The sequence below is a fragment of the Dromiciops gliroides genome, chromosome 3, assembly GCF_019393635.1.
Source record: "Dromiciops gliroides isolate mDroGli1 chromosome 3, mDroGli1.pri, whole genome shotgun sequence".
NCBI classification, from domain to species: Eukaryota; Metazoa; Chordata; class Mammalia; order Microbiotheria; family Microbiotheriidae; genus Dromiciops; species Dromiciops gliroides.
In genome coordinates this window covers 670,480,993-670,498,499 of record NC_057863.1, presented here as the reverse complement: position 1 = coordinate 670,498,499, position 17,507 = coordinate 670,480,993, and the positions used below count along the sequence as shown (strand labels likewise).

Genomic DNA, 17,507 nt, shown 5'->3' with positions numbered 1-17,507 from the left:
CTCAGGCCATAGAGGCACTCAAAAAGGACTTTGAAGACAAAGAAAGAGATATAGAGGAAAAAATGGAAAGAGAAATGAGAGTGATGCAGGAAAGTCATGAGAAAAAAGGCAGCAGCTTGAAAAGCCAAATGGAAAGGGGGATACAAAAGCTCTCTGAAGAAAATAATTGCCTAAGAATTAGTGCTGACCCCCCACCCCCGACCCACAAGGAGAGATCATAGTCTGCCAGGCCCTATCCTAAGCACTTTACAAATATGATCTCACTTTTTTGTTTTTTGGCAAGGCAATGAGGGTTAAGTGACTTACCCAGGGTCACACAGCTAGTAAGTGTCAAGTGTCTGAGATCAGATTTGAACTCAGGTCCTCCTGACTCCAGGGCCAGTGCTCTACCCGCTGCTCCACCAGCTGCCCCAATGTGATCTCATGGGATCCTCACAACAACCCTGGGAGGTCAGTGCTATAATTATCTGAGGCGGACAGAGTCTTGCTCAGAGTCACATGGCTGGTAAGTGTCTGAGGTCAGTGACTGTCTGAGGATGCGAACTCTGCTCTTCCTGACTCCAGGCCCAGCTCTCTATTTGCCTCTGGCATCAAAGGGCACTGGAATTAGGTGGGGATGGGAAGGATTCCTGGAAGAGGAGGGCTTTTCACTGGGATTGAAGAAAGGTTGGAGCAGAAGGAAAGCAGAGGGCCTGGGGACATTCTGAGAGAATGCTCGGAGCTAAGAGATGGAGCAACAGGGAGGCCAAGCCATTGGATCCAAGAATACGGTTAAGAAGACTGGAAGGGGAGGAGGGGACAGGTTAGGAAGGGCTTTGAGTGCCAGAAAAAGCATTTTGTATTTGTTCCTGTAGGCCATAGGGAGCCACTGGAGAGTACTGAGTAAGGGGTGACATGGTCAGATTGTGGGGGTGAGGAGAGACTGAGGCAGGCAGACCACCCCCCCTTCAGCAATTGCCACAGTCCAGGCATGAGGGGACGAGGGCCTGCACCAGGGCAGTGTCAAGAGAGAAGGGAGCATATTTGGATGGGGTGGGGGGAGGTGGTGGTATTCCATTAGAAGACCCACTGATTCGTTTGTGAGCCCTGGAGGGCAGGGACTGTCACCTCTTTGGGCATCCACAGCCCTTAATCCCATGCCTGGCATGTGATGGGCATTTAATAAATACCAACTGACTGAGTAGTGTTCTCAGCATTAATAGGGGGGTTAGGAAGAGGGAAAGAGAATGGGTTCAGTTTGGCACCTAAGGAGTTTCAGATCTCTCTGGGACATCTGCTTGGAGATGAAGACCTCCCAGTCAGCAGAGGTCGGGGCTGGATCTCTTCAGCAGAGAGATGGTCATTGAATCCATGGGATCTGATGAGATCACCCAGAGACGTAGGAGAGATGGAGAAGAGCACCTCAATTAGTCGAAGAGGCCCCCCAGGATCGCTGCACATGGTTGGCATGTGGCTCAAACAAAAGGAAACTCGGTGGGAAGAAGCCCTTAATTGATCTAAGAGGATCTTGTGATTGGTTGGAGATCAAGTCATGCTTCTTGGGCTGCATAGTAAAGCAACAAGCTAATTCAGAGCCAAACGACTTAGAAGGAGAGAACCTCAGGCCCCTGAAAGTGAACTGCCCTTGGGGAGGAAAGAGCACAACCCCCTGTCCCTGCCCGCATCCTCATGGACCATAACTAGTAGGAGAGCACACATGCAGCTGGGAGTAGAGTGAGACGTGCCAAAGGCAAAGATAAGGCTTGAGAAAAGTCAATCAAGGTTCCTGAGTCACAGTTAATCAGGTTCTGACCTTGTGGATTTTGAAAAGTTGGAAGATCCGGAGTTCCTGTCATGGAGCTGGAGGTAGCTTCTGCACTGGGAGCTGAGAGACGCCCAAAACAAACCGAACAGAATTGCTACAAGGCACCCATCCTTGGAGCTCCATAGAAAGCTGCATCGCAGGGGAAAATCAGGAGGAGTCCATGAAGGGAAGAGAGAACTTTCACAACCAAGTACTGTGAGTCTGCCCTTTGCCACACGAGCTTCCTCCTATCCATGTGTCTCACTATCATTCTACTATAGTTTGAACCCCTGCTCCCCAGGAACCTCGTGTGGGCAAGGGGAGAGTGATGTTCCACTTTGGGGAACCACTATTCTTGCTATACCAGCTTAGTAAATACTCTAAAAGCTCATTGAGTCTGGCTGATCATCAATGGGAATCACACTGGTCGGGGCTCACGAGTGATGATACTAGAGAACCACAGCCTTTTGGTGTTACCCCTAGAACCCAAGAATGGTAGTGGTCAGCTGTCCTCTGAGGACTCAGCTACCAATGCAATCAGGTAGCAGGGAAGTGGCTGGGGGAAGGGGAGATGCCCTACAACTGCATTAAGACCTCTGGCCTAGAGGGAACAGGGGTTATCGAGGTTGCATTTGGTATGGGAGGCTCTTACAGGGTCAGAGAGGAGGTGCTGCCGCTGTGCTTCAGGCAGTAGGCCTTGCCCAATTGCAGCTCCAAGCCGGGGTGGGGGTGGGGGAGCTCCTTGCAAGGGCCTGGTGACTGTTCCTGTCCTGCTGCTCAAGGCCCCATCGGGTGCTCTGCCAACTCAGGGCTTTAAGACCAAGTCTCCAATGATTTGACCTGGGGCATGGGCCTTGGGAGTAACCCAGCAGCCTCTGACCTTCTCCTTGCTCCCAGCTGAGCCCAAGTTCCCCACTGCTGTTGCTCTCCCTCCTTGCCTGTGCCCAGAGCCAAGGTCAAAGCAGACTGAGTGTGGAGGGTGTCCTGTGCGCACTCCACATCTTCAGGGTGTGGCAGGATGACCAAGGGGCCCGTGGACACACAATTTGGCCCCTTTTCCCTGTGCTTCCCCAAGAACAGTTGGCCCTGGCTAGCCTCAGCTCCATCATGGGTCAACGATCTCACACCAAAAACTTGAAAACAAGTTAATGTTTAGAGAATTTGAAAGAGTGTGATTTTGTAATGGTCCTTGCTCCCTTTGCTGCCAGCGACCTCATCACTGCCCAGGGCTCATAGAAGGGAGGGTCACCCAGGTGAGGCCCTGGTAAGGTTTTCCTTGGCTTCATTCGATTCCAGCAGACTCCCATGTGTCAGGCCTTGTGCCGAGTGCTGGGGGCACAAAGGAACTCTGTCCCTGATCTAAAGAAGGGAGCACAAGTAACTGTGCTTGGGGGCACAGCCCTAAAGAAAGAATGGCCCAGAAAAGGCCTCATGGAGGGAGTGGGGCCCCAGTAGAGCCCGGAGGAGAGCTGGGGATCGGAGGAGACCATGGTGAAGACAGAAGACAATCCCTGCCCAAGGCCTGAGGAGGCCACAGAGGGGACGCAGAGTACAGGAAAAGGCCAGTCAGCCTTGTTGGCTCAAGGACAGAGCACGTGAGGCAGAGGGATGTGGGACCAGTCTAGAAATGGAGGCTAGAGGTGGGATGGGAAGGGCTCTATGGATAAGCCCCAAGGCTGTGGGGAACCCCCGCAGACGCTTCCGGAGCAGTGGGTGAAATGGTTGTAGACGGCCTGGTCCGTGCGTGAGGAGAATCATGGCAGCTAAGAGGACAGCGTGGGGAGCAGGGAGGCTTGAGATAGGGAGAGGGATGGGGAGAGGGACAGAGATGGGGAGGATGGGGAGAGGGATGGGGGAGAGGGATGGGGGCGAGGGACGGGTGAGAGGAGGAGGCTTGGGGGAGAGGGAAGGGCCAGGGATGACCTGGGGGTTTGGAGCATGGCTAACTGGGAGGGCTGTGGAGGTCTTCACAGGAGGGGAGGGTTTAGAAGGAAGGATGACGGGGTCTGCACTGGGCTGCCAACTGGCCTCTTCTATCTCATACTGGGAAATGACTTTCCAAACTCATGGAGAATCTCCGTGGTTCCTCCTAATTTCGCCCTCTGAAGTTCAGCCCGATGCTGTGGCCCACCTAGGTCTGTTTGCTCACTGACTGTCCTCCAGGGTGGGGGCCGCTGCCCCCACTGCCAGCTCTGAGTCCTAGACACACTTAGTGATATGATGAAGTCCTCCAATACCCTCAGCCCAGGGCACTGCCCAGCCCGCCGGCCGTGCCCGCCTCCTCTGACCAGGAATGCCCACACTTTGCATCTGACCGTCATCCCTCCAGGTCTCAGCCCCTATCCCCTGTACCCCGTCTTTCCTTTTCCACAAGAGCTGCACCCTTCCCTTGCCTGGAGTGACATGGGCTGGCTCCTGGGGTGTCCCTCCCCTTTAGTCACACACTCTAGACTTTCAGGTCTGGGCTCCCAGCCTAGAGTTCACCAAGTCCATCTCTTCCTTTTTCTGAAAGTCAGGCCGGCTGCCGGCTGCTGTGGCCCCTCCCCTCTTCTCCAGGCTCCTCCCCAAGTCTCCCCATAGCCATTGCAGAGCTTCACTTCGACCTCCACCCAGATGCCAAAGGCGCCTTCCCGAAGACTATAAGTCCCTGCTCAATGAACCATGAAGGCTCCCTATTACTTTTAGCACCAAATATTTCGTCCTCTCCTAGAGCGAAAAGCTTGTGCCCACAGGACTCTTGTTTAGTGCAGAATGATCCCTTATCCATCCCTGCCCTTCTCAGGCTCAGAGAGCCAGCCCGAAGGGCCTTCCTCTTCTTCCTCTGGCTTTGGCTCTCTGTGTGTCTCTCTCCGTCACTCACTCACACACACACACACACACACACACACACACACACACACACACGCTGCTTCATTTCCCATCTCTGTGCCTTTGCCTGTGCTGTTCCCCACAGGCCCAAATCTCCCTCCCCATCACATCTTTAGTATAGCCAGCATTAGACAGAACTTGCAGTGACCCTGGCTATCTCCCTTTACTTCTGCCCAAAGGGCAGGAACAGGTCACCTCTGAAGCAGCTCACATCAATGGAGCTGCCCCAAAGGTCCAGCCATGGCCAGTGGGGGGTGGCTTAGTCAAGGCCTGCGGGGGAGCCTGGATGGGCAACCAAATATCCCCTCGGAGTGAGACAAGAAGCCCCCTCCAGGGGCTGGGCCAGCCCCCTCTCAGTCCTCTCTGAGTGTCCCAGCCCCAGCCCCAGCCCCAGCCCTTTCTCAAGCCAGTGTGGCCTGGCTTCCCTCCACCTCTGCCTTCTCTTCCGTGGGGTGGGCACGGACCTTATTGGAGAGTCTGCCTTAGTGGCGTTCAGAGGGACCGTGCAGCACACGTGTACGCACACACACACCCACACACACACGTGCATGCGTCATCTGTAGGCAGGGCCTCTGGGATGACTGGGGGCCCTGTGCCCCTCCTGCCTCCTGCCTCCCCACCGGGCCTGCTATAACCCCTGGCCCAGGGCCCTGAAGTCCAGACAGCAGCAGGGAGGCCCGGCCTTCCTTCCTGGCCGACTGGCAGGGCGTTGGCTGGGGAGAAAGAAGAGACGGGTTTCCTAAAACTTGGCCAAGCCCATAAGCCTCCAGCCTTCTGCCCCCTCCCCCCAGCTGGCCACACCCCTGACCCTGGCCAAGGGGTGGGAGAAGGGGCTCTTGGTGAGTCCAACATGCTGACTGGCAGGGAGGGGCCTGAGAGCTAAGGTCCCCAGGACAGGATCCTGCCCCCAGGGAACCACTCTACCCAGAATGCACCCCTCCCTTTGTCCAAAGCCACTCAGACACGCTTCAAAGCCCAGCTGCATGCCGCTGCCTCCAGGAGCCCTCCTGGGTTATCCCTGGTCTCCCTCTCAGCACGATCCCACAGTCCCTGGGCCAGCTGCTTAACTGCAGCAAGGGTGGGAAGGAGGGCAGGGGAGGGACCCAGGACTGGGTAAACGTGTGCCCACCTGGTTGGAACTCAGAGGGGGTCGGGAGCCACACACGAAGGCTTTGAATGCCCAGGGAAAGGGGCCTTGAAGGGTCTGAAGGCACCCCAGAGGGGCTGTGGACCAGCACCAAGGACAGCAGGAAGGGATGGGGGGCGGGGTAGTTCTATCAGGGGCGTGGCCCGGGAGCAAGAGACAGACAGAGCCAGGCAAAGGGCGGCTGCCTCAAGGCCCCTTCCTGCGCCCCCCAGAACGAGAGCATCTTGGTCTCCCAAGACGGGTATCAGCCTCCCCTCTCCCCCTCCCAGGTGCCCCTAACCCCCCACCCAGTTAGCCCCGCCTGGGAAGCCAGACCGGGGCGCCGATGGCTCCGCCCGGGGCCAGCTCAGAAAGGTGGCTGGGGCAGGTGCCTTAACCCACAGGGTGGGAGTCAGGGGAGGAAGCACAGATCTCTGGGACACTCCACTAGAGAGCTATTCATACACATTCTTTGGGGAAGCTGGTTGTTAAACATTTACCAGTGTACCACACCTCCCATCATTACTGACCTGCCCCACCACAGAGTTGAGGGAGACCTCGCCTGCCCTCCGTGGCATGGGGAGACAAAGCTTGCCTCCCCTGCCCTTGGAGGACCTTGTGCCAACAGTTGTGGCAGAGGCAGAGGTGGCAGCAGTGTCAGGCCCAGCCCCGACATCCCCTGTTCTAAGCAACCCCACCCCAACTTTAGGGGAAGGAACCAAAGCCTGTGGCTGTGCAGGCACCTTCCAAAGCCACACAAGTGACAAATGACAAGTGGCAGAGCCAGGCCCCGCTCTCATAACCTCCTTCCACCTCCCTCCCAAGGCTTCTTAGGCCCAGCAGCCCCACGGCAGACGATGAAGACCCCAGCCTGACCTGGCCCATGGGAACTCGGGCATCCTCATCCCCATTTTGTGGCCGGGGGGTCATGAGCCTGAATCAGGGCCCAGGTCTCGGTGCGCCTCCCTAACCCAAGCAGGGCAGAAGGGAAGCCAGGGCTCCCCTGCTCAAGGCCACTCAGGAAGTCTCGGAAGTGTCTTATCTTCTCCTCCCTCCTTGACACTGCAAGCACAGGCTGCCCTCTCCCTCTCCAAGTAGCCCCAGCCTACTGCTGGCTGACCGGTCTCAGGAGCTCTCCTGGGAGTGCCCCTGCACTTGTGGGTACCTTTATACAGGAACTAGACCTGGAAAGGGCCATCTAACCCAATGCCCCCACCCTGCAGAGGAAGAAAGTGAGGTCACTGGGCTGAGATGCCCCCTAGAGGTGAGGGCTCCTTGCACCTGGGCCAATTTTCAGCACCTGCTACCCCAAGAAGCCAGCTGATTTTGTTCGAAGCTCAGGACAGGTGGCAGCCAGTGCCAGGTCCTGGCAGAGTCCCTAGGGGCAGGAGCATCTGGGGTACACATGGGCCTCTAGGCATGGGTAACTGTGTTGGCAGGAGGCGGCAGCAGAGTCTGGGCCCCATCTGGGCCTCTCCTGGTGCCCAGGCCTCGGTGTATGGCTCAGCATTTAGCCCAGTGAGTCAACACCAGGCCAGCCAGGCGGGTACCAGGGACGTGGCAGCAGCAGCAGCGGAGGAGGAGGAGGGAACTCAGTGAGGACAGATGGAAACAAAGGAGCCGTCATGAGCCAGGCTGGAGAAGGGGGCAGGGAAGGAGGGGCTTGAACTGGGACAGAGACGCTTTATTAACGACCCAGGGGGACTGAGGAGGAGGAGGCTGGCACCTCAGCCCGCCTGCCCAGGGGCCCCGCCTCTTGTCCTCCCTCTGTCTCCCAGGGCCCCCATCGCTCCAGAGGCAGCCAGGACCCACAGGACTCCTGATGCCCAGGGAACCCTGGGGCCAAGGCCTCTTAAACTGGCACTGTGAGTGCAGCTGGGGCCACTTACCAGGCTCCGAGGGGGAGAAGGCACCGGGGTCCAGGGAAATGCAAGCCTGTTTCAGGTCTGTCCAGTACCTCCTGTGCCCACTGACCCCCTGCTGGGGAGGTGGCCCCAGGGAGTCCCGCCCCCGCCTGGCTGGGCAGGAATCTGGAGGGGGAGAAGGCTCTCTTTCCACAACCCGAAGCAGCTACAGGGCGCCTAGTGAAAACCCAGAGAGAGCCTCCGGGGTGGCAGGGGGCAGTTTCAGGTACCAGGCCTGGCAGGCCCAACCCAGAGGGAACCTTCAGATGGCCAGAGGAAGTGACCCACCCATGTCAGCAGCCCCAGTGGGCTGGGCTCCCAAGCTGGAGCCCCAGCAAACCAATGGTGGGCAGAGGCCCAGGGGCCCCTAGAGAGTCAGGGGGCCCGGGTCTAAATCAGACCACGCCTGGAGGCAGGCAGCTAATGTCCCAGCATCCCTAGCCAGAAAGAACAAGCCAGCATCCCCATGGCCCCAGATAGCTGAGGGTCTCAGTGCTGAGGTAGGGCCAGCCTCCCAGAAGCCAAAGGTTCCATGAGGTCCCAGACCTGAGCTAGAGCAAACCCATGGCATTAGGGCCTGACTGGGCACAGCTGGCTGGGTCCTTAACAGGGTGGAGAGCGGCTATGCTGCCCTGATAACGGCCCAGGAAGGATTTTGAGGGAGGGGGCCAGCCCTGAGTGACACCTTCTGGCTGGGGGGAGGAGGGGGATCAAGGGGAAAGGGAGAAATGCCACCTGGGAGCAGATGGGGCGCCCAGACCCTTATGAGAGCAGCCGGCCTGCTGGGGTGGGCAGTGGAGGGAGGGCTCATGGGCACACAGAGCCCCCTGGTGGGCACCCAGTTGGGGAAGGGCCCATGGAACAGCTACTGTAGCGCTTCCTTCCCTGCCAGGGCCAGTCCCGCATTACAGAGGAGCACACTAAGGCTCGGCCAGGCCCACCCAGCTGGGAAGCAGGGGTGTTGGCAGAAGACGAAGTGAGGGCGTACGCAGTGAGAGAGGACTCATGTTATGTGTCCTCGGGGCCCCCTGGGGAACAGGCGGGACTGGGGGCTGGGCCAGCTCTCCTCACCTCCCCGAGGGGTCCCTGTCCTCCAGCACGTTGACCCTGCCCCCAGGGACTGTGCCAACAGCAGCCTCAGAAGTCCAGGTGTGGCCGCGGGCAGGCTGGCTGGACAGGCTGGCTGGACGGACACCGGCTGAGAGGCATCCTGACCCCTTGCTGGGGCCTGGTGTGCAGGCTGCCACCAGGCAGGCATGGTCCACAGGAAGGACACTGGAACCAAGGGCCTGGGTGACCTTTGAGCTGAGCTGACTCCATCAGGGCCCCTAAGGCTGGTGAAGCCTGGACACACGAGCATCTCCGGGAAAGCTCCAAGGGTCACCATCGCACAACCCCTGGACATTGCCCTGGAGCCCAGGTCCCTCCTCCACAACACCTAGCCCCGCAAGTGGCCAGCCAGCCGGCTTGCAGTCCTCCAAGGACGGGAAGCTCACCACCTCCCTGCCAGCCTCTTGTAGCTCCTGGGCGAGTAGAACCAGGCTGGTGAGCCCTCTGCCTTGGCATGGAGAAGGCATCCTGGTGGCTGGGGCACACCAGTCCCTTTCTGCTGAGTGCTTCTGCTCTGCCAAAGGGCTCCAGCAACCTCTGTGGCAGGGTGGGCTGGCCCCTTCCTCCCTGATCAGGAGGAAGTGCTACCCTGGGGCTGTGGCTGGGGCAGCGGGAGACTGATGGGAAAGCCCCCCTCTGCCAATGTGGGCAGGTCTCCCAGTTAGCCGGGTACATTGAGGTTAGCGCTTGACCAGGGCAGGACTTGAACACAGGTCTCTGTCCCCAGCTCTGGGGTTTTCTCCTCTGTAACCCAGTTACCGTCTTATTTCTTCTTCCTATCTTGGCCAAACTCAGATGAAGCTGTTGACACCCATTTCTACTCCTCCATCCCCGCTTCTGTCTTCCTAGCAGGCTGCTAACAACCGCCCCGCCCAAGACTTCTCACCCTTCTTCTGTCTGCAGCCTTTGAGAAAGCCCCGTATCGTCCCTTCTCTTCTCCCTCAGTCCCCTGCCCTGGGTGACCGTATCACCTCCCACGGACTGAGAGACCTTCTCTGGGCCCGACCTCTCTGCCGACCTCCAGCCCCCTCAGACATCTCCCCCGGACGTCCAGGGGACACCTTACATCCGATGTGTCCAAAGATCTCATCATCTTCCCCCTCAACCCTCCCCCTTCCCTTCAGTCAAGGGCAACGCTCCCGCCCTAGGCCTGCCGGCCCCAACTTGGGGGTCCTGTGGACTCTGAGCTCCTTGTTCTTTGACCTTTCTTTGCAGCCCCCAGGACTTGGCACAGAGCCTGGCACCTATGACCCCCTCCCCCCATCTCTGATCTCGCCTCTGTAGCATCTTCCCAATGGCCCCTTCTCCTGTCCCTCACACCCATGCTACCAAACAGCGGCTGGGGTGGGGGTCTTGCTGCTTCAGTTTCTCCCCACTCCAGTCTAGCCTCCATTCAGCCACCAAGGCGACTGTCCCAAAGCCTGGGTCTGATCATGTCACCCTCTATTCAATACATTCCATGGCTCCCTATTCCTCCAGCATCAAATACTGTATCCTTTATAACCTGGTCCCCTCCTGCCTTCCTCATCCCCACGGACACCAGCCTCAAAGCTGTTGCTCACACCCAACCCTCCGTCAATCTGCTGAGCATTTTCTCCAGCTGTGCCCATGTGGGGACGTTCCCCCTCCTCCTTCCCTCTCTCCCATTAGTTCCGCTGACTTGGACAAGCATTTCATAGCAGATGATTCCCAGATCTCCACGTGCAGCTCCAAGCTCCGTACTGAGTGAGCCCACATCAGCCCTGAGAGAGGACACCCCCATGGCACAAGCCCTGCATTACATCTGCATTGCCATTTCTAGGAAGACATCACCACCCTTCCATTGCTCCAAGCTTTACCCCATCACTATCCTGGACGCCTCCCTTGGCCACGCGGCCACTTAGCTCATGCCCTCATCCCCCTCCCTGACCCGGGTGCATCCTGCACACTGCGGCCCAGGTGCCAAGCACCTGCCCTCCTCAACCAACTTCAGGGGCTGCTCAAACTTTTCTGTCTAGCCCCACAAGCCCGTCAGAGCCTGGCCAGACCTCTCCTTACCACTTTGTCTATACCTACTGCCTGCATGTGCTTAGACTAAATACATTTTTTTTTTAGTTTTTGCGGGGCAATGGGAGTTAAGTGACCTGCCCAGGGTCACACAGCTAGTGTCACATGTCTGAGGCTGGATTTGAACTCAGGTCCTGAATCCATGGCCAGTGCTGTATCCATTGCACCACCTAGCTGTCCCTCTAGACTAAATACATTTATATATAGTTGTTACCTCCCCACTAGGAGGCACAACTTGTGAGAAGGGAAGTTTCACTCTTGCTTCCCTGGTGCCTAGGCCAGTGCTCCGTGACAGATTACCCACCAGCCCCAGGTTCTCCTGAGCTTTGGATGCACCACGCTGGACAACTCGGCAAGTCTCAAACTGACCTTGATGTTCACGTGGCCCCAGACCCTCCCCCCTTACTGTGGAAGGCCCCACCATCACCCTTCCTACCTCCCAGCTTTAAAACCTTGACATTGTCCTCAACTCAGCCCACATGCCCAACACATCTACCCCCCTCCCCCAGGCAGTGGCCATGCCCTCCAAACATGCCACGGGCACTGCAAGCCATCCTGCACACTACTGCTGGCTCAGACCACATTCCCCCCTCCACAACCGTCTCTGGTGGCCTCCTATTAGCTCTAAGAGCAGCCTGGCTCCTGCTTTTCACCAGCCAAGCTAATGCTCATCTCCCACCTCAACTCTTTGCATTGGCCGTTCCCCATGGCTGGAAGGTCACACTCCCCAGCTCCACACTCCATGGCTGAGCCCCTCCTCTTCCTTAAAGACACACTCAAGCCCCATCCTCTATATGAAGCCTTTGATTCTTCTCCCTACCCCCACCTACCAGATTCGGATTGTATGCTTGTGGTCTTCCCCACAAGAATCTCTGCTCTTTGGGGGCAGGAATGGTTCCCTTCATTCCTTAGCTGTGTCCCCAGTACCCAGCAGCAGAGCTTCTTACCACATGAGCCCTAAGATCTTGTCCAGCCCTCACCCCCACGGGTCAGACACAGCTGGGAAGAGGGGTGTTGGACAGCTCACTGAGGCTGGGGGCAGGGGAACAGGTAACTCAACAGGCTCTTCCCAGGGCTGCTCAGAGGCCAGCTCAGTAGCCCATCAAAACTGGTTGGAAGCTGAGATGCCTTCTGGGAGCAGGCCTCTGCACTAGACAGATGGGCAGACTGAGGAGCCCAGAGGGGGAGGGGCCTGGTCTAACACTCAGGGCTTGGCCAAAGGAAGTGCTGGGCAGACACTAGCGCCCCTCCAATCCCAGGGCTGCCTCTGACCTGGACTATGGCAACAGCCTCGGCTCTGGTCTCCCTGCCTCCGGCCTCCCCCTCAGCTCCCATCCATCTGCCACAGCTGCCAAAGTGATTTACCTGAAGTCTGGGCCTATCACATCCCTCCCTGCTCCAGCAGGCTCCCCATAGAGCCTCCTCTGGCAGCCACGACACGTTCCTGAGCCCCGAAACAAACCTCGACACCCCCTTTCTGCCCTAGATATCTTTGCCAAAGCCAGCGCTCCAGCTCTAGCTTCCTCACTGCTCAGCCGAGGAAGGCGTCTGGATCCCCATGGCGGCTGAGGGGGCCAATGGCAGCCAGCCCCAGCCCTGTGTGGCCTATCACAGGGAGCCACCCTCTCCACCCGCTAACCCAGGCTTCCCCAGTGGCACCCCAAGGAGAGGGCAGGCCGAGCGGAGACCGGCAGCCCACATAAGCTTGAGCACTCCAAAGCACCTTTATTTGGCCTCTCCCTGAGCTAAGAGAGAGCTGGTACACCATTTAGAGAGTTCCTAAAATCACACTAGTACAGGGTTCTCTTCCTCAGACAGGATTATCCGAGATTATCCGATTATCTTCGTTTCTGGAAAATATTGCCCCGGCCCATGCCACGCCCTCTTCCTCTGGCAGCCACTACAGCGGGAGGAGAGAAACCAGAGTCAGTGAGGCCAGCCCCTGAGGGAGCCTGAGGCTTCCCTGCCCCCCCACCTCGGGCCTAGGCACACTCGCCCAGTAGCATCCTCCATGCTCCTGGGTGGGAAAGAGCAAAGGCCATGCCTCCAACCCCCTGCCGGCCAGCTACCCACCCTGGGCCTTCAGAATGGCTGCCTTCCCTCGGCCGGCCCCAGAGCCCTGGTTTTTGTTTTTCATGCTCTTCAACATTGGGGCGTTCTTCAGCATGTCTGGCAAGATCAGGAAGCGGATCTTGCTCCCTCGGATGTACACCTGCTCCAGCTGAGCGACCCGTCCGTCTCTGTACGTGACTGTGATGTTGGACATCTACAAGGGAAGCCAGTTACCATCAGGTTCCTGCCGCTGCCTCTGAGTGCAGGCGCCACGACCTCTCCCTCCATCTGGCTCCACCACAGGCCAACGGTGAGCCAGGCCAGCAAGGTCAAAGGCAGGGAGGTGGGAGATGGAGCGTTGTGCATGATGGACAGCAAGACGCCAGCTGGGCTAGACAGCAGAGTGCAAGGGTGAGTCAGGCTAAATAAGGCCGGAGAGGGGCCCCACTGGAGGTTGGAGGGGGCAGGAGGTCAGAGCCCTGTGAGGCTTACTCTGGCACGGGGGACCCGTTGGCAGCTCTTACAGTAACAGGAGTATGAGGTGATGTTCTCTGCACCACCATGGGGGCACGCTGGAGAGACGTGACAAAACAGGCCCTGGCAGCAGACTGGACACTCGGGCAATGGGAGACAGAAAAGCTGAGGGCAACGGCACCTCCCTCGGGAGCCTGAGAGGACGGTATTACCCTCTGTAGTAAGAGGGAAGGTGGGTTTGGGGAGGGAAATATAACTGAGTCAGATTAAGATGCCTATGAGGCATGACACATCCAACCAGAAAGGAACAATAGGCAATTGGTGATGGGGGACTAGAGTCTGAGAGAGGTTAGGGCTGGATAAGCAGATCTAAGAAGCGATTGCAGAGTTGATGGAAGCCTGGATGATGGCAAAATCAGAGAATAAGGGAGGAAGAAGAAGAGGGGAGGGTGGGCAGGAGAGGGGGGAAAGAGAGGGAGGGAGGGAACAAGTGAGGACGACATCGAGCAGAGCTGAGCCAGAGGGAATGCCTGCAGTTGGCCTATTGAGGCTGCTTCCAAATCTGAAATTCTGTGAACTTCAGCAAGAACTGCCCCCCCCCACTGGCACCATGGTCCCTCTGCTTAACCCGAGACACTCCCCATCCTCCCAGCCCCACAGGCTCCTCCTCACAGCCTCACCCCCCCATGCAATATGGTGCCAAGGAACCAATTCACCCCTGCAGCATTTCTGATCCAATATGGTTCCTCCTCTCCTGAGCCTGCCCCGCTCATCGCCTCACACTTACACTGCTCTAATGGGGGGGGGGGGCCTTCCTCAGCCTCTCCCCACTCCAGCCCACCCTCCAGTCAAAGTGATTTTCCTACAGTGCAGGTCTGAGCACATCGCCCCCCCACTCATAACCTCCAGTGGCCCCCTATGGTCTCCAGGATCAAATACAAAAAGCTGGGGGGCAGCTAGGTGATGCAGTGGATAGAGCACCGGCCCTGGATTCAGGAGTACCTGAGTTCAAATCCGGCCTCAGACACTTGACACTTACTAGCTGTGTGACCCTGGGCAAGTCACTTAACCCCCACTGCCCCACAAACACAAAACAAAACGAAAAGGCTGTTTGGCCTTCCAAACCCTTTATAATTAGCCCCCTCCTGCCTTTCCTGGTTCCTTGTACTTTCTCTGCTCCATGTCCTCCATAGTCCAGCTATAAATGCTCTCCCTCAAACATGACGTTCCATTTCCCATCTCTGCACCTTTGAACTCACTGGATGTCTCTGTGCCTAGAACACTCACTCTCCCTCCTCCCCACCTGCTAGAGTCAGAACTCAAAGGTTCAAGTCCTGCCTTCTCCAAAGGGCCTCTCCTGGTCGTCCCCACTACTGGTGCTCTCGCTCTCACCCTCACGTTGTCTAGAACCGTCTGTGGCTGCTTACCTGGCATCTCTGCCTGCGAGCTCCCTCCCTGAGGGTAGGGACAGCGCCTGCCCTTTTCTCCTGAGCACTGAGTGCAGAGCCCGGCACAGAAATGCTTCCTGACCACTTCCTCCCACTGTGTTCTCAGCCCTTTCCAGACCTGTCCCCAAGATTCCTAGCTCCTCTCCACCCCTCCCCCATCTCCAGGCTCCAGCTCTTGGACTGTTCAGCCCCATGACCTGCCCCACCCTGTCCCTGCAACCTCAGGGCAGCCTTGGCTCCAATCCCCCTCTTCCCAAGAGCCGTCTCTTTAGTCTTTACCCCCACCTCCTCCTTGAAGCCTTCCCTTTATCTGCCCCTGTAAGCACCAGGCCTGGAATCAGAGAGACCCACATTCAAATCTGGCCTCAGACACCTCGGGTGTAAAATGGGATCATGAGAGTAACAGTTCCACTCAGAGGAGAGTGCCTTGCGTGATGCCAATGAGGTTGATGTTACTGTTATCACTACTGAGGAAGCTGCACAAGAACCAGCAGCCCCTGTACCTCGCCTGCTGCCAAGGGGGGTTCCAGGCCTGCCCGCTCGCTTACTTTGGTGGAGGCTTAGGCCTTTCACTGCCCGCACCGGTCAATACCAGGGACGCTGAAGGCAGGGTGGAGGCGAAACGCAAACCCACACCCTCCAGGCCAGACTCGGTGGGATTTCATCCTGTCGCCCCAAAACAGAATGCTCACACAGAAGCACTGACGGTCCCCAGTCACAGCAGGAGGCGAGATGAGGTAAGGAAACAGGCAGGGCTGAGGAGCAGGACAGGGAGTGACTCCAGGCCCAGATGACTTTGGCTCTTACTGCCTCAGGGATTTCTTTTCAAGGTTTCCCGGCTCTTGGTTGCTAATCACGGGAACTCTCCCCACACATGACTTTGTATCATTAGGGGCCATATCCCCAATCCCTGGAAAGAAGTTCCATCCATCCGGGAGGGCCGAGCCTGGGTCCTACCTACATGTCTATCCCTTTGGGTCCCAAATCCCCCCCACAAACGAATGCTGGGAGAGCTGAGTCTCGGTGGAATGGCGGCTGAGGCGAGGTACCTGACAGTTCATGTTGTCCTCAGCCTCGATCAGCTTGCCACGGTACACCTCCCCAGTGTTGGTCTCACAAGTGACGATGTGCCCCTCCGCTTCATGCAGGACCTTGATTGGGACCCCGATCGACATTCTGGGAGAAAGAAGCTGAGGGCACAAGAAAGGGAACAATGATAACATGCTTTAGGACCCCTCCCCACTCCACCCGGGAGCTCCGGGAGGCTCCCTGACAGCAGCCAGGACTTCTCCAGACCGAGCAGCTCCCAGGGCCACCCAGAACTGGGCTGTCCCTGGCTCGGCCTTCCCAAGCACCCAAACCAGGCAGGGACAGCCCGCTCCAGCTCCCTGTGCCAAGGCCCAGGTCCTAGAGAAAGAGAAGACCAACAGCCAAGGGCAACTCTGGGGGCTGGAGAGGGTGAGACTGTCAGCAGACACGCCCCCTGCCTGCCTGGGCAGTGAGTCAAGAGGAAACCTGTTTCTGACCAAAGGACGGGGTGGGGGGCATCTTGGGGGAGCCAGCCCTGCCCAGAATCCCGCAGGCAGGGGCAGCAGCTGGGATAAGGAGGGGGAAAGGAGGGATAAACATCATGCGGCCCTGTCCCAAGTAAGCGCTTTGCAGAGAGACCTTCTCAACAGAAAGGAAACTGACGCGGAGGGAGGGGAGGGGCCCTGCCTGGCCTGAACCACAGTGAGTGTCTGAGGCAGGACTTGAACTCGTTACATGCCTCCTACCTGTCTGTGTTACTGTGCCAGGAGCTGAGGAGACAACACCACTGGACCCGAGGGAAGGGAGAAGTCAGAGTAGTCAGGGAAGGCTTCCTGTAGACGATGGGGGAGGCCAGGTGGGCAATTGGGGGGGGGGGAACATTCACTGCACGAGGGGCAAACACGGAACACGACAGAACCTGGCGTCCAAGGGGGTCTCGGGAAGGGTGGAAGGGGGCGTATTCAGGAGGGGCCGGGGGATGGAGTCAAACAGAATTAGGGTTAGGGTCTCTTCTACTGGGGAGGCAAGAATGGGGCTCCGCCCCCGGCCCCCAGCCCCTCCTGGGCGGGTATTCGGGATCCACATCACTAAAAGGAGAGAGCGGCTCCACCCCCTTCCTCCCCACTCCTTCCTCCTTCCCGCCCCCCTCCTGCTAGAGACCCCCGGCACAGCTGGAAGAGGCGCGCTCAGGGGCCCCCAGGGGCCGCCAGGGCGAGGGAGGCCCTGCCACGAAAGGCGCGGAGACCCGAAGCATGGCCTTGAACGCCGAGCCACAGTCTCTCGTCCACGCGCAGCTCTCCTCCTCCTCTCCCCGCCCCCCGGTTCCCACCCCCACCCCCACCCCCACCCCGGGTCGCGCGGACCCTTCAGGCCCGACCTCACCTGCAGCCCCGGCCCCGGCTCCGGTCCCGGCGGCGCGAACGTGCGACGAGTAGCGGCAACTGAATGGCGGGCCTCGCAGTCCCAGCATGCACCGGGCCCGGAAGCGGGGAGGGCACTTCCGGAGAGCACTCCGCCCCAAGGCGGCTCGGTCGGGGCGGGTGAAGAAACTCGAGAGGATTCCGGAGGCGGGACCCGAGGGTGGGGTCTGGGGCGCGTGCGTGACTAGCGGGAGGGGGGACGAAGGAGGGGAGGGGCGGGGCCCGAAGCCCCGCGGCGCTGTGCGT

At 58.4% G+C, this 17,507-nt stretch overlaps 2 protein-coding genes across 5 annotated transcripts in view; both read right to left on the bottom strand.

The window, feature by feature from the left end:
* The window catches only part of LOC122745488 (glutathione hydrolase 1 proenzyme-like), an 85,572-nt gene extending 77,807 nt beyond the window's left edge, over positions 1–7,765 (bottom strand). Inside the window, exon 1 of one of the 2 annotated variants that reach the window (XM_043990814.1) lies at positions 7,667–7,765. The gene's annotated coding sequence lies outside the window, so the exon portion shown is untranslated. Of the gene's footprint in view, positions 1–306; positions 470–7,666 lie in introns of those variants that run through there. The other variant, XM_043990813.1, reaches the window with a different exon arrangement.
* A 4,772-nt stretch (positions 7,766–12,537) lies between these two features.
* On the bottom strand, positions 12,538–17,354 carry SNRPD3 (small nuclear ribonucleoprotein D3 polypeptide). Of its 3 annotated transcripts, none has more exons than XM_043990648.1 (5): positions 17,224–17,354; positions 16,587–16,673; positions 15,861–16,001; positions 12,911–13,103; positions 12,538–12,737 (listed from the first exon to the last, which is right to left on the bottom strand). In XM_043990648.1, exons 3-5 carry the CDS (start codon positions 15,984–15,986, stop codon positions 12,676–12,678), a joined length of 381 nt encoding a protein of 126 aa, XP_043846583.1. In that variant the 5' UTR covers positions 15,987–16,001; positions 16,587–16,673; positions 17,224–17,354; the 3' UTR covers positions 12,538–12,675. The 3 variants fall into 3 exon arrangements, with proteins under 3 accessions (XP_043846583.1, XP_043846586.1, XP_043846584.1); XM_043990651.1 differs by having other exon boundaries at positions 16,587–16,627; positions 17,224–17,327; XM_043990649.1 differs by lacking the exon at positions 16,587–16,673 and having other exon boundaries at positions 17,224–17,344.
* Positions 17,355–17,507: the final 153 nt, after the last annotated feature.